The sequence below is a fragment of the Tiliqua scincoides genome, chromosome 2 (genome assembly GCF_035046505.1).
Source record: "Tiliqua scincoides isolate rTilSci1 chromosome 2, rTilSci1.hap2, whole genome shotgun sequence".
Taxonomy (NCBI): Eukaryota; Metazoa; Chordata; class Lepidosauria; order Squamata; family Scincidae; genus Tiliqua; species Tiliqua scincoides.
Window position 1 is genome coordinate 106,373,382 of NC_089822.1, and position 26,273 is coordinate 106,399,654.

General features: G+C 41.3%; 1 protein-coding gene across 3 annotated transcripts in view; it reads left to right on the top strand.

The window, feature by feature from the left end:
- GSK3B (glycogen synthase kinase 3 beta) overlaps positions 1–26,273 on the top strand; it is a 131,258-nt gene that overhangs the window by 88,262 nt on the left and 16,723 nt on the right. Inside the window, exons 9-12 of one of the 3 annotated variants that reach the window (XM_066614637.1) lie at positions 10,915–10,953; positions 14,933–15,019; positions 16,511–16,697; positions 21,199–21,297. In XM_066614637.1, the coding sequence (XP_066470734.1) occupies positions 10,915–10,953; positions 14,933–15,019; positions 16,511–16,697; positions 21,199–21,297 (412 nt within the window). The remainder of the gene's footprint in view (positions 1–10,914; positions 10,954–14,932; positions 15,020–16,510; positions 16,698–21,198; positions 21,298–26,273) is intronic. The other 2 variants (XM_066614638.1, XM_066614640.1) reach the window with 2 other exon arrangements.

Sequence of the window (26,273 nt, forward strand, 5' to 3'; positions counted from 1 at the left end):
ATAGAGAGAAAATCACAACTAAAAGGCAAAAGGGGATTTTCACGTAACAAAGATACTGTAATGGTTTTCCTTCACTGGGATGATTGGCTAATAGTGGCAGATTTCAAGCAACAACTCATAAAACACTTGGATTTCATTCTCACTCTGATAGAAGTCCAAGGAATATTATGTCAACTACAAGAAGTCTCACCTGGAATTGACTCGGTGTTTCCAGTTCATAAGAGTCCTGCTGGATTCTACTCTTTGTTGTGCCTGTCTCCCAAAATCAAAGAATCATAGCATGATGACTCTCCTCCTGGGTTTCCAAAGATCTGTCACTATCCAAACCTGTAGATCAGATTTAGCTATTTTTAGGTTGCATGGCAATAATTGTCTTGGTGCATTTTCATGTAAGGTTTCCACAAGAATGGTTCTTGTTTGGCATTCAGGCCTCGGTTACACTGTCAACAAAATTTGCTAATCACATTGGACCAAATCCTACATTTCCTGCAATGGTGGGCTCTACCAAGCAAACTTTTCGATGTTGTCTCCTTTAATCCTGACACCTTCCAGAACAGTGACCACCAACATGTTAATGTGAGGATGGCAAACTCACTGCAGCTCCCTCAAAATCGTTGGGACTTTTGTCACCACAACAGAGGAAAGCTCACATCAATGTACTGAGCTGTTAGTCATCTTCAAAGCAATGAGAGTCTTCCTACCATTATTGTCATGTCCAGCAGTACCTCCAGTAGCACAGAGGATATGCTCCCTGAAAAGTTGAGCACTGTATGAACAGTTCTATAGGAGACACTGAAGAACTATAAGGTGGAAAACTGGCACAGATTCATCCTGAGCTACCCAGCCTGTAGTGCTCCCATTGGTTGCAATAGCTGTCAGTCTCAGTCAGAACAAATAGTGCTGTAGCCAAACAGTGTAAAAGGAAGCAGCATTATGGGAAGTATTACTGTAGTACAAATTATAACAGACAATACAACAGGGCAAGCGTCATGAGGCAAATGTGCGGGGCAAATCATGAGGGCTACAAATGTTTGTTGTAATAAAAGAGCTATAGTATAAGACAAATAAAGCTTTGGGACATGAAACCAACAGTAGCTAGCCAAACTACAGTGAGATAACATTTCACCTTAGCTGCTAGAAGCCATACTCTGAGCCTTCTCGACTAATTGTGGTTTCACAAGATTTGAAACCATGAGTACTAAAACTTTATTTCAAAGTTTCCTTGTGCACTACTAATGTATAAATCCTCTCTTGCATCTGTGCAACCCATCTGTGCATGTGTTGTGAGTGGTGTTCTTCCAATTGTTAAAAATGGGAAGGGATCGCCCAGGGTTAAGCAATAAAGTTTGCATGGTTTGGTGGGTATACGAGTTTGGTGGGCCATTCAATATAAAAATGTTTCCTATCCCAATGTAGACTATTCTCAGGCAGACATCTAGCATACTAACAGGTTGGTCTTGCTCACGAATGTTGCCTGCAACAGCCCTGCTTGAAGCTGCTATTTAATAGTTTTCAAGTGTGTTTGCTAGATAACCTTCCTGAAGTGAAGAACTTCTGCTCTGGGCCTGGTTATCTTGGCAAGTGGTTAATTAACCAACTGCCTGCCCCATTTTGGGATCCTGGTTAAATAAAAGCACAAATGGGAAGAGAATGAAGGAGTCCTGTAACCAGGATGCTGTGCTGTGTTTATGTACACATGTGCATTGTGCATAAGGAAAATAATATGAGCACACTTGTATCCTTACATATGTGGATTCAGTGTGCACTGCTTATGTGATGACATACTGAGCCGTTTTGTGCACAAAAAGGGAATGTAGAATGTGAATACACAAATCATGATGTGTACAGGTATCTTTGCACCATCCACAAGCCTGTTTTTAAATGACATTTTGGATAGAATACAGAATGTGCAGCTCTTCTCCTAAACATTTGTCCAAAAAACATTTCCAACATTCCTTCCTGAAGGATGTGTCTGTGCTGTGCTCCAATACTATCCTCTGTTGGGATTCTGAACAGCACATTGCTACTTAGCTTAATTTGGTTTGGATGTGGGTTGTCATCTGGTTAAATACCGTAGATACTCGTCTATAGTACGTGAAATTTTTACCAAGTAATCAAGCTCAAATTATCACTTCACCTTATCTCCTGGTCAATCAGAGGGCAAAGCCTTTCAACTCTGAAAATTTTTGTTTCTCAAGCGACAGGCAGGCAGGCGCCAAGCTTTTCAAGCAGCAGGCAGGCACAGCTCCTTAGAAGCAATTAGTTAACCTTTTATTCTCCTTCCTTCTGCTGCAGCCTGGTTCTGCTTTGCAAATACTTGCAAAGCAGGTCTGTTTTTTGAAATACCAGAATGGGAATCCTCCTTTCCACCTAAAGCAGGCTACAATTCATGCACCCTTACTTAAGAATAACACCCAAGGAAATCAGTGGGTCTACTTCTGAGTAAAAAGGGTTGCAAATATAGGCAGCTGTATCTCTTTGCTGTGAATTGAATTGCACACTCCCAGTTATGTGTTATGGGTTGCCTGTTGTACGTAGAGCTTCTGGCTTAACGCACCAGACACCTTAAAGGTGGATTTGATTCGTGGTTCTCCTGCAGTAGTTCCCAACCTTTTTCACTTGCATATCCCTTGGCAGCCCATTTCCATAAATTGTACCCTTCATATTAGCAAAATGTTTGTAATTAATAATACAAGCCCTCATCTCCTGTATATGAAAGCCCAGACTTCATGTATTTATCACAGTGTTTTCTCTTTTTCTAATGAGTTTCTTATCTCTTATCTAATGAGTTTCTTCTAAGATCTGCTTCTAAGATCGTTCATCCAGATCTACAGTGTCTAATGGACTTTAAAGATCAGTCAGTGGCACCTCCTCTTTCTTCAACCTCTCTGCTGCTTCCTTCTCAGGTTGGAAAGAGTACTTTGGAAGAAGTAAAGTCTGCTTCTGTTGCCCATGGCTGGTTTTGTTGCTGCCTTAAAACCTTCTTTAAGTAGTTACACGCGCAACAATATCAGTCTGAGACGTAGATCTTATGATTGGTATGATTTTGAATGTAGGATCCTGAAGAAGCAGGTTACTGCTGCTCTGATTATGGCGAGAGAATCTCAATTGGAGGCTCATTATGTGCATCTAAAAAACTTAAAAAAGCAATTTAAGGAAACCATCAAACTTAAGAAGGAAATCTTCATAAAGAAAAATTGGGAAGACTTAATTAGTGCGGCCATTCAGAAAAATACTTCTCTTTTCTGGCATACTATTAATCCACTACTGAAAGTGTCTTCCTCAGGAGCCTCTATTCATATTACAGCATCAGAATGGGTGGAACACTTTCAGGGGATTTATGCATCACAGGAACCCCCCTGTCCAGATTTAAGATCAAAATTATTATCTGAAGATCTTCCATCCTGGGAACCTGTAACTAGTGAGGAGGTTGTCTCTCTTATCAGGAGAGTAAAAAGTGGAAAAGCTCCAGGGGAAGATTTTATTAGGAGTGATATGCTTAAAGAACTCCAGGATTGGTGGGCTCCAACTTTGGCTGCTTTATTTTCATATATCGATGAAACTGCTAATATGCCTTCAAATTGGGGTTTGGGCGATTATAGTTCCCATTTATAAGAAAGGAGGTCATGAAATTCCCTCAAATTACAGGCCTATTAGCCTCCTAAATGCTATTAGCAAACTCTGTGCTTTACATCTAAGAGATAAGCTATTAGCCTGGATGGAATCTCAAGACATTATAGCTGATATTCAGGCAGCCTTTTGCCCCGGAAGATCACCCCTTGATCAGACTTTGGTGCTGCAATTCCTTGTCGAGAAACATCTGGCCACTAGGGGCTCAAGACTTTTTGCAGCCTTTGTTGATTTCAAGGCTGCTTTTGACCTAATCCCTAGATCAAGGCTATGGGATAAGTTTGCAGCTTCATCTATTGATCGTCGATTATTGTTGCTTATGGTCAGCTTATATAGCAACTCTGGCATAAGGATTAGGTGTTCATCTAGTGGTCATTTAACGAAACCAATTTTAGTTAATAAAGGGGTCAGACAGGGCTGTGTTCTTGCCCCCCTTTTATTTAATTTTTATATAAATTCACTGATTACCTCCTTTGATGATCTGGCCTTACATCCTCCAAAGCTTGCTGATCGTTACATCCCTGTTCTGGCATATGCTGACGATGTACTTATATTATAAAGAACACAGGTCAGCATGAGGAGGGCCCTTCGCCATTTAGCCCTGATTAGCTCACAGGAGAAATTGATCATTAATTCTGATAAAACAAAGGTTTTGGTTTTTGCCAGACGCTATAAGGCCCATCGATGGCTCCTAAATGGGAAACCCATCGAGCAGGTTAAATTAATAAAATACCTGGGGGTGATTTTTCACTATCAAGGTGGCCATTTGGCCCATAAAAACTATGTCGGTCAATCAGCATCTGGTGCCATTTATCGTTTTTATTCATCCAAAGGCGCCAAATTTCTCCCTGCAGCTCTAAGGCTGCATAATGCTAAAACTAGGGCTCAATTGCTTTATGGTTCTGAGATCGCCCCATATTTAAATACCAGGTCTTTAGAGGTGATCCAGACCAAATTTTTGCGTCAACTGATGTATGTCCCCCGATGTGTGCCGAATACTGTGGTTAGGCTGGAATCCGGCATCCCAAGTATAGAGATGTCGATGAGGCTAAATGCCTTGCATTATTTCTTGAAGATTCTCTCGAGACAGGGTAATTTTACTCATTTGATATTTTTGGATCCCTTTATAGGCTCCTGGGAAAAGAGGTGCCTGGACTACTTTAATTTTTGCTATCTTTCCCCTGAGTCTTTAACGATGATGAGCCCGGGAGACGCAAAAGAAATTTTGCGTCAGAGGTTGGTGGATCTTGAATTGAGATCTGCGAGAGCCAGGCTTTCTACATATGTTTTTCTTGGGGATCAAGCTCTTATGCTTTCTCCTGCCAGATATTTTTATAACATCACTATTCCAAAATTCAGGATTGCTTTTACTAAAGCCAGGTGCAATGCACTTCTGTCAGCAGTTCTTTTGGGACATTATGCAAGGCGTCCTTACTCAGAAAGACTGTGTCCCTGCCATAATAATGTGGTGGAGACAACTGCCCACATTATTCTGCAATGTCCAAACTATGATGATTTGCAATTTAAATTTATTTCCCCGATTTTTGGCGCTGTAACGGGGATGCAGGTGGAGGAGCAGCTTGCTTTTCTGCTATCTGATGTAAATCCTGATATATCGCTCAGGGTGGCCCGTTTCTGCCATGCTGCACAGTTGATAAGAAAGAAAATTGAGAGTATAAACTGATGATTTTATGATTTTATATATGAGTAAAGGGATGTTGGTTTTAATTTTGTGTATTTTGTTGTGTTGATTTGTGACTAGCTGGTCGGATGACCGTTAATAAAGTATCTGATCTGATCTGAGGTAACAATTAATGGTGGGTTATTTTTTAGGATCTGGCCTTGAGTAAAACCAGACAAAACTATAGTCAGACACCCCCCTAAGTTTAACCCCCAACTTATCTGAGGGTCATAGAGAATTCCATGATTGTTGGCACAAAACCTGCCCTCGACTTATCTGTGGGATCGACTTGTAGGAGAGTATCTGCGGTGAATCTTAGTAGATAGTTGTAGTTTTAGTCTATTAAATTAAATCTGCATAATTTCAGGTAAGAAAAAGCATGCTTTCTTTGATTTAAGATTATATGCACATGTTTTGCAGCAGGTATTATGTTAGAAAAAGTATTCCTGCTTATCCCTCCTTGAGGACGGGTAGAGCCTTTATTAAGACAGTGATTGCCACATGCAGTTTTCTATAAATATTGGTATTTTAAAAATGCAATTGAAAGTAATTTAAAAATCTGCTGTCTTGTTAATTAGGGGCTGGGGCAGCTTTTAAGTTTGTTTTTTAATCTGTTTTATGAAGCTATGAACATATGAAGCTGCCTTATACTAAATTAGACCATTGGTCCATGTAGAGTAGTGCTATCTGTACTAATGAGAAGTGATACTCTCCAAGGTTTCAGGCAAGGGTCTTCTTGTCCTGTCTGGTCACATTTAAACCATGGTGTGCATTAGTGGTAGGCATACACCTCCTAGCCCACATTAGAATGAGCTTGAGTAAAGCAGTTTATTCTGGAGAACATGTAATTTAAATAAATATTTATATTTAAATACATATTGAAATAAATAATGAATGGGCTAAAACACATCTCTTTGGCTCGATCCTATGCGGAAATGTGTTCCTATCCAGTGGCATTCCTGCTGCCTCCCTTCCTTTTTCCCAACTTACCCAGGCAAGGGCTCTCAGGAATGGGTAGAGCTCACAGTGGCATAGATCTCACGTTTAAGGCTTAAATGCTGTCACAAGAATATAGTAACATCAAATAGGTGCTAGGTATCACAGGAATTGCAGCTCTCCTGGAGGGCCTCTTTTTCATTGTTTGGGCTAGTTCTTCCCATTGAGCCTGGAGATAGCGTCTATACTTTTTCCTAAGAGGAGATGTTTCCCTGTCTTGCATTGTCATATGCCTTTGTCCTTACAACAAAGTCTTCCATAGAATCCACACTTTTATTACAGCTAAAGTTGTTTGAAAAAGTATGGAGAAATGAGTGGGCCAGTGTAAATCATTCGGTAATCAGGCAGTACAACCTTTCTCAAATCATCATGGTCTAACTGAAAACTCCAGTGGCACATGCTTCACCAGCAGTCCTGATATCAAATGCCATCATACCAGCAGACCAAAACATCCTTGTACCAAACAAGGGAGGATGCAATTGAGTTTTGAAGCATCAGCTGTGGTCTGTAAGGCTTTTATTACAACACTGCTCATTCCTATGCACTTGTGTCTATTTGCACACCTGTCCATTTGAATGCAGTCTCAGATCCAGATCAGTCTGCCTCAGAATTAAATTCAAATTGGAGGAAAAAAGGCATTCCTGGGTGGACAATAGTATCTGAAACTTCTGACTGTGCAGCTAGAACTTCCCCAGGCTTGTTTGAGTTAAGGTGTTTCCTTCCAGTAGGACACTGCGGCTTGATTGCACCCCAATCAGGCTGAAGGTGATTCAGTGTCTGTGCCAATTTTACACAAACAAACACACAAACAAACAAACAAACACACGCACACACGCGCGCACACGCGCACACAAACACACACACGCGCACACAAACACACACAGAAACACACACACACACAAACACACACACACACAAACACAAACACACACACAAGCACACACACACAGTTATCAAAAAAACAACAACACAGGGATGTGAGAATGATTCTGAACTTGAATTGGGTGAATTAAGTTTCTGCCCAACAGGCATTCCAGGATCGAAACACTGTAATCCATCTATCACACCACCAAATATAAACAGACATTCTAGTTTTGGTAGATCTGTCTGTGACTTATCTCCATGTACGAACTGGATATAATCACAGAAAAATACCTTCTTATGATACCATAGGTTTCAATAAAGCATGTTGCCCTTGGTTTCATGTCCACCACCAGAGTGTTTCCTGGTCCCACTGGTAGCACAGTAGCCAGGGACCTACTTTGTATCTGGATTGCATCATCCTCTGCAGTTCTTTTAGGCCAGGGACAAAATTCTGAGACTTTGGTACACACATTTTGCAGGTATTACAAGATGGATATCTATTTGCATAGACTGTGACTGGTATGACTTTGTGTACCTTGGCTCAACGATCTCCGACACTCTTTCTCTCGATACCGAGCTAAACAAACGCATCGGTAAAGCAGCTACCACGTTTTCCAGACTCACAAAGAGAGTCTGGTCCAACAAGAAGCTGACAGAACATACCAAGATCCAGGTCTACAGAGCTTGCGTCCTGAGTACACTTCTGTACTGCAGCGAGTCATGGACTCTTCACTCACAACAGGAGAGGAAACTGAATGCTTTCCACATGCGCTGCCTCCGACGTATTCTTGGCATCACCTGGCAGGACAAAATTCCAAACAACACAGTCCTGGAACGTGCTGGAATCCCTAGCATGTTTGCACTACTGAAACAGAGACGCCTGCGTTGGCTTGGTCATGTCGTGAGAATGGATGATGGCCGGATCCCAAAGGATCTCCTCTATGGAGAACTCGTGCAAGGAAAGCGCCCTACAGGTAGACCACAGCTGCGATACAAGGACATCTGCAAGAGGGATCTGAAGGCCTTAGGAGTGGACCTCAACAAGTGGGAAACCCTGGCCTCTGAGCGGCCCGCTTGGAGGCAGGCTGTGCAACATGGCCTTTCCCAGTTTGAAGAGACACTTGGCCAACAGTCTGAGGCAAAGAGGCAAAGAAGGAAGGCCCATAGCCAGGGAGACAGGCCAGGGACAGACTGCACTTGCTCCCAGTGTAGAAGGGATTGTCACTCCCGAATCGGCCTTTTCAGCCACACTAGACACTGTTCCAGAACCACTTTTCAGAGCGCGATACCATAGTCTTTCGAGACTGAAGGTTGCCAACTATCTATTTGCATATATAGTATTTGGGAAGCAAGGTTCTGCAGCAACTGATTTAACCTTGAGCCTTTGATAGTCCACCTTGTTTTGTTCTGCTTTGGTACATCCCAAAGAATGAAGCATTTAGAATGTGTTCTGGGGATCCCTGGAAGGAGTAAATTATTATGAATTTCTGTTCTCTGAGACTCCCAGAGGACATTGTTCTTACCATTCCTTCTGGTGAACAATTTGTTGCTTTCAGATGTCCATTTTACATTCTGGGTTGTTAAGGACTCCTGAGAATTGTTCCTCCTGTCCTGTTTTCCTTCTTTGCTGTCGATTTAGGGCCATTATGTTCCGTGCATCTAAATTGCTTTACTGTTTCTGTTGAATGGTTTCTGTTGCTTCTGCTAATTTAATCAGGGAGAACAAGATTATCCCTCTTCATGGAGTAGCTGTTGCAAGTTGTTGGCTTGAGTCCAAGTAGAGTTGCTGTCCCAAAGTATGAAATTTAGAATATCCTCAAAGAGTCCCAGGGAGCAGAAATGTATGGAAAGAATGTCCTTTATGCCTTGCATTTAATGTTGGTGACTGGGAGGGTTAGTATCTCAGACGGCTATCAAACCCATTTTCTGCTGAATTTCCTGAGCTTTGGAGTGAAGGGAAGGGCTTTGGGGGAAGGGAACTAGCTACAGGAAGTTGTAGTTCATACCTCTAAACTGTGAGACTTAATGCTTTTGCTATTTTTCATTATCATTTTTTCCCCAGGAATGAATTGTACTGGGGTACTAAGTGTTGCCAAACTATGATCAGACATACAGTAGAAAGTTGGCAACCCAGATCCTAATTAGTTGATTAATGTTTGAGAATGTATTTTTAGTAGCTGCAAGTGACTATTCTTTACAAGATTTGTCATACAAAGGCTTTATTTGATATATACATATGTGTCTTCATACATATAGTATCTTGTATCAAAATGTTAAAGCTACACAGAGCAAGTCCACTGGAAATAGTAAAGGTGTGTGATGATGATGTGTATGGGAGCAAGTAAGGCAATATTTAAAAGTTCCAGTAAAAGCTTCTGTCAGAGTTCACATGTTTTTGTGTTAGTCTTTATTTTCTACTTTTGGCTTTCCTGTGCATTTTACCTGGCCGTATTTAGTCTGCATACTAAAGGTTAGTCTGCCCAATTGCATTCTCTTTTGTGCTCTTAACTTTTCCTTTCCTTTGCCAAGACTGTTTTAGATTGTCATAGATTCCACTGTGATGGGCCGGTTTTTAGACCGAGTGCTAAATTTTAGTCCGCAGACTAAAAAATAATCCGCGGATTATTTACTCAATCAATTCCCTCACTGAAAACTACATTAAGGACAGTTAACTGTTCTCCTTAAAGCATAATAGTGAGGACAGTTCACAGCTAACAGCAAACTCTTCCACCTACCCTTTTGCACCTAGGCACAATAGAACGCTGAAACCATCCCCAGCTTGTAAAGCGCCCCATTGTGCTTAAGTGTTGGAAAACTTATTATTGACTTTTTGACCTGTAACTGTGACAGTCCCTTGCTTTTAATGTTTGTTTGTTGTTTCTATTGTGTAGTTTTTGGTGGGTGAATAAGGCAATAGAAAAGGTTGCTGTAAGAAGAATTAAACAATTACCATGTGTTTTGTTTCATATCAATATGTTTTTACCAAGAAAAAGACATATCTTTCCTGCCCTTCCCCCATATCTAAAAGAGCACAAGGGCATAAGAAAATAAATCACAATAAAGGGAGGAAAAGTTAAGATCTTCACAGCACTCCTGGTGTGTCACCTCCAGTTCCTGAAGTATCCTAATGAAATATCAGCCCCAAAAGTTAACCTTAAAAATCCATTGGCGGGGAAGTCAATCCAAAATGAAGAATAATCCGCGGCGGCCTGATTCATAGCTTATAAAAATTTTAAAGCAGCCATCTTAGAAATGAAACATAAAACTTTATTGCATGTTTGGTTTCAAAAAACAGTTTTCGCCTTGTGCTTTTGGGACAGAGATAAAACTATGTAGTCTATGCATGAGAGTGTGTCTCATGTTCTTCCCCATGTCTATGGACGTCTGTCTCCAGGACAGGGAGGAGGACTTCAGTTTACTTATTGAAAGTTCAGCATAATTTAACTTCTACATTGACTTTTGATTTCACCGTTTCCATTACTTTTTAGTACAGTCACTGGCATTGGAACATGCATTTAAAATAGAATGTTTCTATACTATGCCTTATCCTTGCAAAATCAAATTTTGGAGTTGGACTTGCTGCTATGGGGACTGATGTTTAAAGGTTCTAATTGTTTTAAAACATTTAATATTTCCCCATCACCATGGATTTCTAATAATATTGGATATATTTTTCCTTGCTGGACTATTCTTTTGGATTGACTCCCCCTGTTTGGATTATTTCACTGCATTATCCTCTTTAGGACTCGTCAGGAACAGGACATTTCACCTCAGGAGTACGGGTATGTACATATACATATATATGTATATATATATTCATATCATCAGGCTTATTGTTGGAGGAGGAAAGGCAAAAATGAGGGTGAAAATGTTGACACCAAACAGCCACACATCAGCTAAATATTATCTCCCCTTGAATGAGAATGTAAAATTATAGCTCAATACCCAATATAGCTTTTCGCTACTAGTCACGTGAGCATGGGACAATAGTTTGATTTTCTGGCTTTATTATTGCAGATAACTCATTTCAAGCCCCAGCAGAAAAAAGAGCAGTCTGATCTTGACAAAAGCCTACTCTGGTGGGAGTTGCTTGAATTGATGCTATGCTGCATGTCAAGAGATACGAAGTGTGAATAGCTGCTTCTTACTCATAGAAGAGGGGGTGGAGTACTACTATTAGTCTTCCAGACAAGTCAGAAATATGATATTTTCCAGTTACATTCACCAAAAGACTGTAATGAAGAAAAGTACAACACCAACAGTTTTTAATTTAAAGGAAGCAATTTCCTCTATGCATTTTTGCCCATGAATGTCCTTCTACTGATTTTACATCAAATTTAATATTTGGAGTGGTGCAAGTGTTCATTTTCATTGAATAAACTTTGGGATAAGATTTGGGTTCCTCAAATTTAGACAAGTGTTGGTTTTAATGGATTTCTACCCACATTTGAATGTGGGATTGAATTTTCAGTACCTCAGTGTCCTTTCCAAGAAGATTTAGAATTTAAAAAAAAAATTAGAACCCGATTTAATTCACGTCTTTAGGTGGTGAATCTCAACATCTGCCATGATAAAGTCTGGGCTGCTGCACAGCAGGCGCACTGCAGTTCTGTGGGACACTACCATGGGTGCAATTCCCTGGAGGCTGTGTATTAGTGACACCAGCCAGCAGAACCTCTGCTGCTGCTGATAAGTTGGTGGCAGGTGTGGATCAAGGGTGCTAAACAACTTTTTAAAAATCCCAAACCTAGGAGTTTTTGTTTTTTTAGTTGCCCTTTGTCAAGTGGGTCATATCTCATACCTGGGTTTCTCCACAAAGTTAGATTGCATATCCTGCAATGCTGCCCGTTGCAGTGTCACCTTTTGATAGCGGTGAAGTTTGTTTTTGTAAGTGACATAGGAATATAGGGTGGTAAAGAAGGAAAAAATAGAAATTTGGAGAAGAGGAGAAAGATGTATATGCATTTAAAATTTTATTCTTTGTTGAAAGTTTGCAGTTAATGGTTTTGTTGTTGGTTTGAAATGGGTGGACTACTGTCAGAGTTATTCAAATTGCAATCGTAGCCTACACAATTTAGGGCTTTCCTGTTGACTTTAGTTGTATGCTCAGTGGATTGTAGATTGCAACTTAAAAGTCACACTTAGAGATTCAACCAAAGCGAGCAACTGTGCTCTGAATAAGTAACTAGTCATTTTATATTTTCTTAATATAAAATTGAATTACCCAGTCAGGTGCTCCTAGTGGTCCCTATGTCGAATTCTACGTTCTGCCTCATGCCTGCTCAGCTTCCATTTGTTTTCATATGCTTGGATCTTCAGCAAGAGATTCCAAACATTCATGTGCTCTTCTATGACTCTAGTTCAACAATTTTCAACCAGTGTGCTGCAAATAGTCTGGAGGTATGCTGTAGGAGTTTGGGAAAGGATCATTTATTAGGGCATTGAGGAATGTGAGCCTCCCACCAGCAGCATGGTGTGCCTTGTCAATTGTAAAAATAACTGATGTGCCTTGACAATCTTAGTACCTTGTCACTGTGCCGTGAGATGAGAGAGGTTGAAAATCGCTGTTCTAGCTTCATAGTCTGCCATGGAGTTTGGGTTTATACATTATATTTGGGAAAATACATTATAGTTCCTCTCCCCTCCCACCTAAAGATTCTTGTGGTTAGCTTCAGCTATAATGTGCAAAGCTTCCTAATGTAGATGTTCTTCAAAAATACAGCAGAAAGATTTTTACCCTGTCTCCAGCAACGGAGACAAGTTTTGAAGACAAACTGGCTCTATATCATGACTAGTAATTTTGACTTCTAGAACAGCCATAGCAATAATGTTGTTAGTCATACTAGATAATAATAATAAATAATAATAAAAAACTTTTATCATTATAAAAGCTTTAAAAAGCCAGCTTTTTTGCCATCAAAATAGTACCATAAAACAGTAAAAGAAACAAAAGCAGTAGTATCAAATTATCAGCAGCAAATACCAAAAGCCAGATTATTTCACAGATTAGTTTGGTCAAGCACATTTCTAAACAGTGTTGTGAAGGCTTTGACTTATTAGTCATCTGTATTTTGATCCCCTCTTAATTTCCCCCTTTTCTTTGTCTACCACCACTGTCCTCCAAGAAGCATGCCAGAGCGCAATTACAACTGTCTCCTAACCAGAGCTGTTGCAAAAATAATTCCTCAAAGTTATTTCAACTGGAATTTAAATGCCATGGCCCTAACATTGTTCCTCTGTCATGGACTAAAGGAAGTAGAAGAGGCATCTACAGCAAAGTCCTAACATTCTTCCTAGCCCAGGAAATGAACACTGTTAGACCTGAGTCACAGGGTACCACAGTGTTTATTTCTTGGGATAAAAGAAGGTTCTGGATATACACCGGATTCCTAACCTTATCTTTGCAGCAGAGAATTGGAGGGGGAGTGCTTAAAATTTTCTTCCAAATACTTCCCAGGTGGTGTTAGCCTTACTCTCCTTCCCCATGCTGAGTTCTGGACTGGAAGTAAGCACAGTTGAGGGAAATGACCTCTCATCTGTTGATTCTCTCCTGAATTCACATTACTGCATCAAATGCAAGTTGAGAACATGTTTTCCAAGAGAGCATGTTCTGCCCCTAAAGGTAAAGAGTGAGCAGTGACTCGTGGCCCTATCCTGATATCAGACTGCACTGCCAGAATTTATGGTCTGGCAGGGCAGCCTGACTTAACAGTATTGCGAAACACAACACTCTGTTGCACACTGCTAGGCCACTTCCACCAGTTGCATGGCAGTGTCCCTCCTGGATCACCTGGTACCAGGTGTAGGGGGGACAGGATAGCTGTAGGCTGTGAGGGAAACAGGGCATATTTGGAGAGCAGTTGGGCTGGGTGGGGGAGTGAGGGATGGAGCCAGTGGCAGTTGTGTATCCCAGATCTTATCTCCTCTTTTAAAAACCTCCTCACCTGTTTTCTCTCCTTGGACATACGTCACCAAAATGGCTGACATGTCCAAGGAAACCCATAAGCGTTCTAAGAGCTTACATGGAGGTAAGTAAATTATTTTTTTTTACTTACTTCCCATTTGCCTTCAGTACCCATCACCTTCATAGCATGCAGCATGTGCTTTTTTGGCATGGCTGCATGCTATAGCATGGTGAGAGATAGGATTGGGCTCTTAGTAACAATTACAGCAATGTGATATTTTACTCTGGTCTGGTCAGAGCAATGTAGCATACTTTGCTGCTGGGGCAGGACCCACAGGCCCCTTTTCAGAAAGTGAGATGATTAGGAAAGGGTCAGTATTATGTCCATTGGAGGCCCAAGGGATTCCTTTTAGAATAACCATGTCATTGCATTAGTACTTCTTCCTAGAGTTAAACCCACAGTTACTTCAGGCATAGATGCTAGCATTAGCTTGGTTTCTTTCAGTGATTTGGTAAGTTTCTTTCAACAAAGTCTAGCCACCAGAGCTGAACATTTTTCCTTATATTGTTGTTGGCTTGCCTAACTCAATTCCAGCTCTCGGTTTTTTTAGCTTTTTGATTTAGAGTTATATGTTAAGCTAGTGCTCTGAATGAATTCAGGATTCTTGATGAAATCCAACCCCATTGTTAGAGCCAACATACACATGACACTGAGGCTGCAATCCTATACATGCTTTCATAGGAGTAAGCACCATTGGCCACAATGGGACTTACTCATGCATAGGCTTGTGCTGTAAAAAGAGTCAGTATGTTACAGAGTTAACTTTACTCTTAACTTTAACTTTACTCTTGCATAGCAACCTTGTGGGGCTGCAATTTGGATCACGGTCGCAGTACAGAGGTTATTGCCATTCTATTTTCCTGTTGAAAATCTCTTCTATGAGGTGACTATTTAACTCTAAAAGTTGTATTTGCTACAGTTTAACACCATGTAGTTTAACCCCTGTGGTTAGAAAATTCCTGAAGCAGAACCCATTCTATTAAGTTTAAATGCCTCTTTAAAAAATCTGTGCAATTTGCAACTGATTTTGCATGAGGCATACACTATTCCTGTTGTGAATTAGGTTAATCAAAATCCATCTTGCCATAGTTTCAGGATTTGAAATATTCGTTATCCTATGACCTGCATTCTGAATTAATTTTAGATGAAAAAGTGATTGAAAAGGTTGCTTGTGGGTTGTATGCAGTGATATTGTGGTACATTTTGGAGTGCAGGAGTGTGTCATGTCACCCTGTAGCCCCACCCCACTAAGACTATACAACAAAAATTTAAATTTCTTCTGCCGCGTATTTCTACTTAGAAACTTATTGAATGACACCTTTAAATGTGTATTTTATCCAAAACTGTTAAGAGTGGATTACAGTAGTTTAAAACAAATTATAATTGAAAAGTGAGTTTAAAAATATCCCTAATAAATATATATTAGAATTCTGTACTATGCATGTTTACTCAAAAGTAAGTCCTGCATATGTCTGTTGCCTGAGTTGCCTGGTACCCCTCATGTAGTTAAAGTAAGTACACAATGAAGGTCCTTTTGAAAGTTTCAAAGGCAAAATCTGAAGGCTACTGCTGATGGTGTCACTGTTCCTGCCATAGGTGAAGTCCTGCTGCTTCTCAACTACACCCCTGATTGTATGTGACGTGTGTGTGTGTGTGTGTGTGTGTGTGTGTGTGTGAGAGAGAGAGAGAGAGAGAGAGAGAGAGAGAGAGAGAGAGAGAGGAAAATTAGATGGAGTGCAACTCTACTGACAAAACTACTTGTGAACAGTAGAAATCAGAAGTTTGAAGAATGTCTTCTGTAACCTGTTTGATTTATAACCAGTGAAGCATGTGTCTGATGAAGGGTACTGAGCCAGCTAGGGTTCTCTAACTACACATGTGTGCCAAAAGTAGAAGAAATATCCTAATTATTGACTTTTCATGTATAATTTGAAAAATCAACCAAAACTTTTAACTGATAGACCTGATCAGTGTCATCCAATCTGTCAGCCTAAATCCATACCCAGGGGGGGAAAAATCAGCTTAGTGCTTAAAAAGAAGTGATCTTTCATCTTTTTGTCTTCAGAAGCTCCTACTCATTTGCTTTTCTCCCTCCTCCAACCCATATGCATGACTGACTGCACATTTGAATGAATTGTTTCCTTTTTCCTAAAGTGTTTCTTAGCTCTGTCTCATTTTTTTCCAGTGGGCTTGTAATGTCACTTTAGTTCAGCAAATTTCTTTGCAATTAACCCTTTCAGCCTTAGAAGGTTGATTAATCTTTAGAAAAACCAAGTATAATTCCTACTTGGGAAAATTTAATTGCCACACACTGCCCATCAACAACAACAGCAAAGAGAGGTATTGACAGAATATCCATCTTGTTTTGTTGTAGGTCTTCCGGCCACGCACTCCACCAGAAGCAATAGCACTATGTAGCCGTCTGCTGGAATACACTCCCACTGCACGTCTGACTCCGCTGGAAGCATGTGCACACTCTTTCTTTGATGAATTACGGGACCCAAACATCAAACTACCGAATGGACGAGAGAAACCCGCGCTCTTTAACTTCACCACTCAAGGTAGTCTGGGAGCATTAAAGAAGACTGTGTGCCCAAAGGGTTGTCTGCCACAAATACGGCACCAACTCAGGTAGTGAAGTCAGAAAGGATGGATGAAAGTGTTGGGCAGCTAGAAAGATTGCAGTTGTTTGAAAGCATGGACTCTGGTCTCAAGGGTATAGAATATAGGGAAGGTTTAGTGATACTTTGAACTCTTCGGTCCCACTGATCAACCCATAGTGCAATCCTATGCACATCTACTCAGAAATCCTATTGAGTTCAGTACTCCAAGGTAAGTGTGTATAGGACTGCAGCCTCAGTGTTGAGATACTGTGATGTGTATTAGCATCCATATTGTTAACATGCTGTTGTATGTGTCAGGGAAGCTCAATTTTTGAACAGTCATAGGTGAAACTATTACAATTTATAACATAATGTTGCATATGTTCCCAACCTTAAAGAGGAGCTTCAGGGCTGTAGCTACCTTAGACTAGGGGCCTTGTAGTGATGTGAGCCTAGGCATGTCAGGGAGGGAGTTTCAGGAGCAAGGAGTAAAGGACACCTTTTTTCCTGTTTTCTTGAGGCTTTTCCTGCTGTGTACCACCAGGAAGTACATTTTAGACCCATTTTTAGAAGAGCAATCTTTCGGACTACCATTGTTTAGAGCATATACATAATAGCCTGTTGAAAAGTCCAGATCTCTAATATTTCCCAAATGCAGTCACGTATGTACAATGGTAGCATCAAGTTATTATATTTAAAATAAACATGGAATGAATGGGGGCCCACCTGAAATTGGCTCACAACTCACCAAATGGTTCCCAACCCACAGTTTGAGAAACACTGCACTATACACTATAAACTGCTGAGGGCTTGAGACCAATCCCTCTCTACCCCTGCCCTCTGTTGTTCTATTTTTTCTTTTTTCTTTTTTCTTTTTTTAAATAAAATGAACAAAGCCTGACACCCTCTCTCAAGAGCTCTCCACATTTTGTATAGCCTGGAAGGTCACAGAGTAATTTGTATTTTCTTTTTGGAGGAAAAAAATTTAATGTACAAAGTTATATATTTCAGCGAACCTAAGAAGTCTTTTGAGTACATAAAAGCTCCTAAACTCATTATCCATGTGAGTTTGAGACTGGATATGCAACAAAGGGTTCAAGCGCATTCCCCAGTCTCTGAATGGGCCTACCAGGCCTGCATCCTCAGTACTGATGAGATTGGTAGTATCCAGTGCAGGGATTTGGCCCAGAGCCCCCAGTAGCCTGGCATCAGGATTAATGCATTTTAGGTTGAGGAAGGAGCAGGAAGCTGTGCGTGGAGATGGTGGACTGTGTGCAGTATTGTCGTAGAGAAAGTGAGGATCAGATGGCGTATGGCATACAGTTGCGGAGAGGTCGTAAACAGAGCAGTTGCACAGAACTTGTTTTCAAAGTTTCTACAGCGGTCTTTTCAAGATGTTTTGTTAAACAACAACAACAGTATTTATGTACCGCTTTTCAACAAAAAGTTCACAAAGCGGTTTACAGAGAAAATCAAATATCTAATGGCTCCCTGTCCCAAAAGGGCTCACAATCTAAAAAGATGCAACACCAGCAGTTAAACAAAAGCATAATTTGCGGCTTACCGGTGTTCAGTTTCTTTGGAAATTGTCTGGTGTCTTGAAAAGGTCAAAGTCACTCACCAGTGCTTATTTTAAATATAGCAACACCAAAACCTCAACCTGAACTTGTATCCTCTTTGTCTTGGCAACCTATAAGTAAAAGTTATTCGAAGCTAGTGAATTTTTTGTTGTTGTTGAGCAAGCAAGTTAGAAAGCAAAGAATGGGAATTCTCAGATCCAGAAACTGAGATGAAATACTGTCTTATGGTAAACCAACCCTTCCAGACAGTTTCATGGTGGTTAGATGCAACTCCAGCACCTGAATTTACTGAGGACAGTGAGTCAAGTCTATGATTTTTATGAGCAAAGGTAGAAGACTGCTTAACTCTGTAGCCATTTTTGAGAGCTGGTATAGATGATAAAGGGATTATTAGATGCAGAAATAGCAAAGAGTGAATGAGAAGGCAGACTGTATGAAGAGGTATTTTGCAAAATGCTACAAAATGTTGCAGGGCAAAATGGACACAAAGTAGCAACCTACAATTCCATTTGGCTGTTTCAAACAGCTTAAATTCTGTAACACTTGTTCCTTTTGGTATACTTAAATCAGCAATTTTCATCCTTTTTCATCTCACGGCACACTGACAAGATACTAAAATTGTCAAGGCACACCATCAGGTTTTTGATAATTGCCAAGGCACACCATGCTGCTAGTGGGGGCTCACGTACCCATTGACCCTACTAATAAATTACCTTCCCCCAAATTCCTGTGGCACACCTGTGGACCACTCGTGACACACCAATGTGCCATGGCAAAGTGGTTGAAAATGACTGACTTTTACATTTCCACTACAGTTTTATTCTTTCAAATCTAGAAATTTTTGATTTTTTTAAATACAGGTGTGCATTAATAGAATACTTCAGTTGCGCGAGAGACACAATTTTCAGTTTCCCTCTGTGAGGCTCAGAAAAGTCTCCCCTCTGGAGGCGACGGAAATGGACGCATAACTTCAAGCCCCGCATGACGACAGGGATACCGGTCCACATACCTGTCGCTAAGTGGCTCATGACTGTATGTTACGTGTAATCACAGTCTGAATGTATAACTAAAACTTGAACTACCAGTAATTTCCAGCAGCATGGTATTTGGTGTGTGGTATTAATACAGATTTAAATTAGGAAGGATTAACACTTTGAACTAGAACAATTTTAGTTTTTCTCAGGTAATATTACCTGGGTACACTGACAGCCCAGCACCCTGGCTATGCCAGCGCTAACTGGAAGCCAAATTCTGCAGCAGAATCTTAACACATGAAGAAGACGTATTTGCAAGCGATCATTCCATTCTTCAGCTGAACCAGGCAAAGGCCAGGTGTCCTTTGCATTGCTAATTGCTGACTGACTCTCTACAACAGTAAGAAAAGCTGTTTTTAAACCATAATTGTAAAGGGATGCACTCTCTAATTTTTTTATACTGTATTTAACACATTTTATGGTATCAGCAGGGAGTCCTAGATGCAGATGTTGAGACATGACCTTATTCTATTAGGAGCCATGGATGTGCAAGAAACCTGGAACTGGGTCTTTAAATCTATTTTTCCACTGTTTTTTTCCATGGTTTTTTTAACCACTTTTCCACCTCATGGCATACTTACAAGGCACTAAAAATCACTGCGCTAGGTGTTCTGGAATGGAACCCCAGTGGATAACGAGGGGCGACCTGTATTTCTTTTGACCTAGGGTTGCTGTGAAAAATTTACTGAGGCACTAAGGGCACTGTGAGTCAGGAAAGTTTGGGAACCTCTGGGATAGGGGACAAAACATCTCATCTATAGCTTGTATTTCTTACAAAACTGGTTCTAGCAGAGGCATAGTCTCCTGCAAAAATATCTAACATTTTTTTGTAATGGAATTATTACTGTGTTATTACTGGCTGGAGTAATTGTTATTACAATTATTACTGTGTCCTCAGAGGATTTTCTGTCCTCTTTGACATAAGCTCAAAAGATGTTGGTACTTCTAACTGCATTTCTTAATAATCTGGTTGTATCCAAGAAAGATCATGATTAATTACAATTGAAATTAGCAACAGTGTGTGTTAGCTAACTTAAATCCCAAACCCTGAGCTCTTTAGTACTGGTGGTATGAGTGTACCACCAGTGCTGGGTGTTGCAAATGTGCTGTAAGGTACACCCGCGACACCCTGTGCCCAGTCAGCACGGAGCCCAGCACCAGCTGAAACCCACTTGGAGCTAGGTAAGAGCTCTGGGCAGTGGTGAAGGCCTATGGGGTGGGGGTGGGTGTTCTGGGGGAAGGGTGGAGCAAGAGGAGGAACTGGGGCAGGAGGGGGCTGGGACTGGCGGAGCTCTGCTCTGCTGGATTCTGAACTCTGTTAGGCTGGAAGGCCCGACACGGAGTCACTCAAGTCTGTGCCTGCAAAATAACTGGTGCAGACTTCGAAAGCTCCACTGCAGGCTTGGGGCTTTCCTTGGGGGAAGGGGATAGTCCCCTTCCCCTAAGATAACCTGTGGCGGTTGCTGTGGGTTACCATTGTGGCTGATATGTGGTGTGATCTGCATTGGTTTGCTTCTGTCCTTAGCTTTCCAGTCACTTTGGATGTACATTTCCCTTGGATGTATTTCATAGTTTCTGCACCAGTTCCCCCAAAATTATTGTTGTGTGTGTTGGTGTAATTATGTATACTAGCATTTTTTAAAATTGGGGATAATTTCCTTTCTGTGGAAAGGAATTTCAATCTTCTACATACATTTTTAACAGGGTTGTGTGGAAGTACTGATGACTGTGTAAGGGCCTCCCTTTTTTCCCCATGACTACGTTTAACAGGATTGCCACTGAATCAGCTGGCAGAGGCTCCCTATGATTTGGCTATTAAAATTCTTTCTTCAACTTCCCTTCTAGAACTGTCAAGTAATCCATCTCTGGCTTCAACCCTCATACCTGCTCATGCCCGGAATCAAGCAGCTGCTTCTACTCCTACAAATGCTCCAGCAGCCTCAGGTGAGAGCAGTTCACATACCACTCATATCCTTGGAACATCGCTTCTTCCCTGTAAAATCTTCCTTGATAGGTGCTGACACTTCATCCTCAATGCAAACTCCTTATCAGAAGCAAGTGCTATGCAATTCTTCTCAGTCAAAACTCTATATGGAACATTAAAGACTATTTTTCATTTGCTGGGGATCTGTATTCATTGAACACAGATCTTGGCATGTCATTTGCAGATGTGTATCATGTACTGAAGCATTTTTCCTCTGTTTCTATGTTGTGAATGGCTGGCAATACTTAACTAAAAATCTCATATCATTAATCACAGCTTCTCTGTAGCAGGCAAATCAAAATGCCAAGGGAACATGATTGCATCAGCTTCTGGGATATATATATTGGCTTTGGTGCCATATTGAAGTCCCACATTCCATCTCAGGAGGCATCACATACTGCACTGTTATGAGATGAAAGAGAAAATATAATACAAACCTTAACAAGCTCCTCTTTTTCCTTTGTTTCTTTAGATGAGTATTCATTGAGAAAATACATAAAATATTGCATTACAACAGAGATGTCCAAACTTTTTGGCAGGAGGGCCACATCATCTCTATGGCAGTGTGTTGGGGGCTGGGAAAAAAGAATCAATTTACATTTAAAATTTGAATAAATTTATATAAATGAATATTTTAGAGATGGAACTTATATGAATGAATGAAAGTCTCATGATAGCTCAAAGCCTGTAAAAGGCCTTGTGCAAAGCAAGACTGGCCTTTCCTTTGCTGCCACTGCTGCTTCACAGATGTGAAACAGCAAGCAGTAGAGGGAGCCCTCGACCTGCAAGTTGCAGCAGAGATTGAGCAGTTGGCCCTTACACTGAATGCAGTCGCATTGGACTGGCACAGCTCCAGCAAATCTCTGGTAGACCAGAGGCTCATTGGAGACTGGAGGCTCCCTGCGGGCTCAGTTGGAGGTCCCTGAGGGCAGCAAATGGTTCTTGGGCCAGGGTTTGGGCTCCCCTGCATTACAACATGCATAACGGTGCAGTAACCCTGTCAATCAAATATGAAAAGTGACTTAAACTCAGATTACACAGGGCAACACACATTTTGCTTCCTTAAACGTTGCACCAATTCCTGTATATATTTGGGGTGCCTCATGAGGAAGCCTACACGATAGCTTTCTTAAGAGGAAGCTGCTTGAACCATTTCACTAATGAGGCTGTACTATATCTCCCAAAGTAGACGTGATAGGGCAAAACGGATGCTATTTTTGGAATCATCACCCCAAGTTCATATCAAACCACCATTAAGTTTGGGAAAAACTTTTCTGACCCTCAATTTTGTAGGCCTGTGTTGTCAGACTTTATTGGGTATCTGCTGGCTTGGATTGGATTTTGTTAGATTTTGAATTGAAGCTTGCCTGATAAAGCCAGAATTGGTATTAGAGGGGCTGTAGCGCATTTTTCCGCACAGTGGCTTTGTATGAGTAATCACCTAGGTCCAATTGTGTTCCTACCAGCCTTGTGCACTGGTGCTGAAAAGCATGTGCTGCATGCTGTGGGGAGGGACAATCAGATGGCCCAGGAGAGGTAAGTAAAAATCTGTAAGTCACCTGGATGTCAATTGGGGGCATCTTGGGCTGGGAAAAGGGGGTTGAATCTTGGTGCCGCTGCCGCCAAGATGCACCCCTGCTGCTACCTTACCTGCTCCAGTGCAGACTGAGTGAGTGTCTATTTCTCATGCAAAGCCTCCAGCCATTTGCACTGGTGACCCCGAAGCACATGACAGCAGTGTTGTGCTGGCCTAGGATTTAGAGCAGCAGATTGCAAGATCCAGTGCCATAGGCCCTGCATAGGAAAGGGTCACAAACCACTTAAAGGTTCATAGGTAGCAGGGAAGGAAATGCTTTGGAGAGCAGTTGCCTGTCAGAGCAGAGAACACTGGGGTTAGGTGAGTTGTTAGTTTGAATCAGAGCATCAGCTTCGTATTTTGATCAGTTACTTTAGTCTCAAAATGCAGTGGTAAGAGAATAGAATATCCTATTTGGAAGTGTTTGTTCTGCACTCTGCTCATAAAACCCTGTTTTTGTGTGCACAGTCAGATGTGCTGTGAGCAGAATTCAAACTTAAGGAAATCATTAATTAATTTCTGTTTGGGGGGTTTAATTCTTTTCTGGCAATAACCTAAGATGTCTCTTCCTATGTTCTTTCTCACCTTTGGAGCCATCTGAAAAATGTGCAAATAATTTATCGCACTGTATTAAAATTAATCTATACCTATATCAGAAAGCCTGATGAAATATCTGATTAGACTTTTCTTTTGCTAGTATAAAATTGGCTTGCAGCTATAAAAAAAGACTGTGAATTGAGCGACATCAGATATTGGATAGGAGATCTGCAAGGAATGCCTCAGGTGCTCTGGAAAATGAGATAAATTGAAGACTCAGCAGATGGCCTTCTGCTTTGTAAAATAGCTGAGCCCAATGTTTCAACTTTCTGTCATTGCTTTTCTGCTGCTGGATAATAAAATATTAACCTCTTGTGAAAATATTTCGCACACATAGTTATTATTATTATTAACAGTATTTATATACTGCTTTTCAACTAAAAGTTCACAAAGCGGTTTACAGAGAAAAATCAAATAACTAAATGGCTCCCTGTCCCAAAAGGGCTCACAATCTAAAAAGATGCAAATGAATACCAGCAGACAGCCACTAGAACAGACAGTGCTGGGTTGAGGTGGGCCAGTTACTTTCTCCCTGCTAAAAAAAAGGGGCAGCCACTTGAAAAAGTGCCTCTTACCCAATTAGCAGGGGTTCCATGTTTTGTAAAATAGTGTTATGCCTGCCCAAACCACTATCATTTCAGACCAAATACAGTTGTTTCAGGTAACTAAGGGCAGCTCTCGATTTATGCAGGCATTAGGTTACTGAAGAATCCTAAATATGTCAAAGACACGAAAATAGAGTGGTTTTCCCATGGAGAATAATGGGATTGGCATGGGTTAAGGGAAAGGTTTGCAAGTACTCACTTCCATGAACAGCAATTGCAGAAGCAGGCTACTGGGAGTGAGGATGCTGATGGCTCGCTAGCACAGGCAATCAAGTTGGTGCTTTTGGGGTGCTCTTTTTGTGTGTAGTTCTTAAATCCCAAAAATCCCCCTCCTCACAGCTGTGAATCCTCCCACACTTCTACAAATCCTGAAGGGACTTTGACTCTGGCTACAGTGCCATGTCTCTTTCTGCCTCTTGTGAGTTTTTTCCCAGTCTTATCTGGCTGGCAGGCTGGAATGGATTATACCTGCCTGGAATGGCCTCTGTCTTGAATCAGAGGCAGGTAGGCAGCGTCCGTTCCAGCCTGCCTGCTTCTCAGCCTGGCAAGACTGGGAAAAAGAATTCACCTCATCTAGGAACCCTAACCCTGCCCACTACTCCTCAGACTGCACAGGCCTGATCTGCCAAACAAAATGGTTCTGACTTACCCACAGTTTACTATGAGGTTTTTAATAGGTATCTACACACAGTTTATCATAGTAAACTGTGGATATCTACACATTTGAAACTGTTGTCATCTTCACAGCCAGCCATGATATGTTTAAATGGGGTGGTGGTGGAGGTGGATAACAGCCCTTTAAAGGGGGTGTGGATATGGAAGAAGGAATGGTGGGAGAGTTGGAGCAAGGATAGAGATTGATGGAGAAGGAAGCCAAGTGGAAAAAAGGTGGGAAATCAAAGCATGGAGGAGGACAAGAGAAATGAAGAGAGGAAGTCGGAAAAGATAGGTAAGCCATGCAGGGGATGAAGGAAAAGGGGAAGGCTGTTAGAGGAGAAAGGAGGAGAGCAAGAAAATCAAAACCTTTAGGAAGATGAAAGGGGAAGAGAGGAAGAAGACAAAGGAGGAAGAAAGAGTAGGGATAGGGGAAAACCGAGGGGGAACCCACTTTAAGTAACCCAGAAGAAGAAAAAGGTCGCAAGAACCCCAGTGGTCCCCCAGTACATCAAGGCAGCCAGAGCAGGATCACAGGTTCACCTTTCTTCCTAACTACCTCCTTAGGATGGGTCAATCTGACCAGTAAAGATCAAGGGCTGAGGTTAACCCAGTAGGTGAGCTGGGCCTCGAGATACCTCAGCCTGCGCAGGCTGAATTGGGGCACAGATCCTCTACTTAGAAGAAAGTGGATATGGAGTCAAGTATCTACCATACACCCTGAGAGACTGCCCAGGTGAATTAATACATCTCTCTCAATTGGAATTAGTTTCTATTCCCCTGTAGAATACCACATCGTAAAGGCAGTGAGAACATGAGAGACTTCATTGCATTTTCAGATCTTTCAAGCATAACACAGCAGCTGCCACACAATCAGAAAAGAGCAGCAGCCACAATAATTGTCTTCTGTAAATCACAACTATGCACAAAGAAACAGATGATATGGATTACAACCTATGCATACTTACACAGGATCAAGGAACTAAGCTTCCAGGAGAGCGAGAGTCTGCTTCCCCTGTCCCCAAAACTATATAGAATGGAGACATTGTTGTAGATAAATGACAGTTTCATTCTGGGACACATTAAGACCTTCTGCTCATATATTGCCCAGTTTCTTCATAGCTTGATTTTGTGTTTGCACAACATAGGAAGCTGTTTTAGACCAAGACAGACCTGTGGTCTATCTCTCTTAGTGTTGTCTACATTGACTATCAGTGGTTCTCCAGGCTTTCAGACAGGCTCCAGCCCCACCTGGTTGCTGAGATAGAACAAAGATCTTTTGTTACAAAGTTTATGCTCTACTAGTAAGCAACAGTCCACAAGATCCTGCTCTTCTACTTCAGCCTCACAGAGCCAGTCCTAAAGTGAGCAGCAATGAGACCAGCAGTGGCACATTAGAGAGTGTGGCTGAGCTGCCATGAGCCATGGCTACCACCAGAGCCACCTTTCTTGTCCTCCAGACACAGCATAGTGGGAAGCTAGAATGGGGGAAGAGGTGCCACCT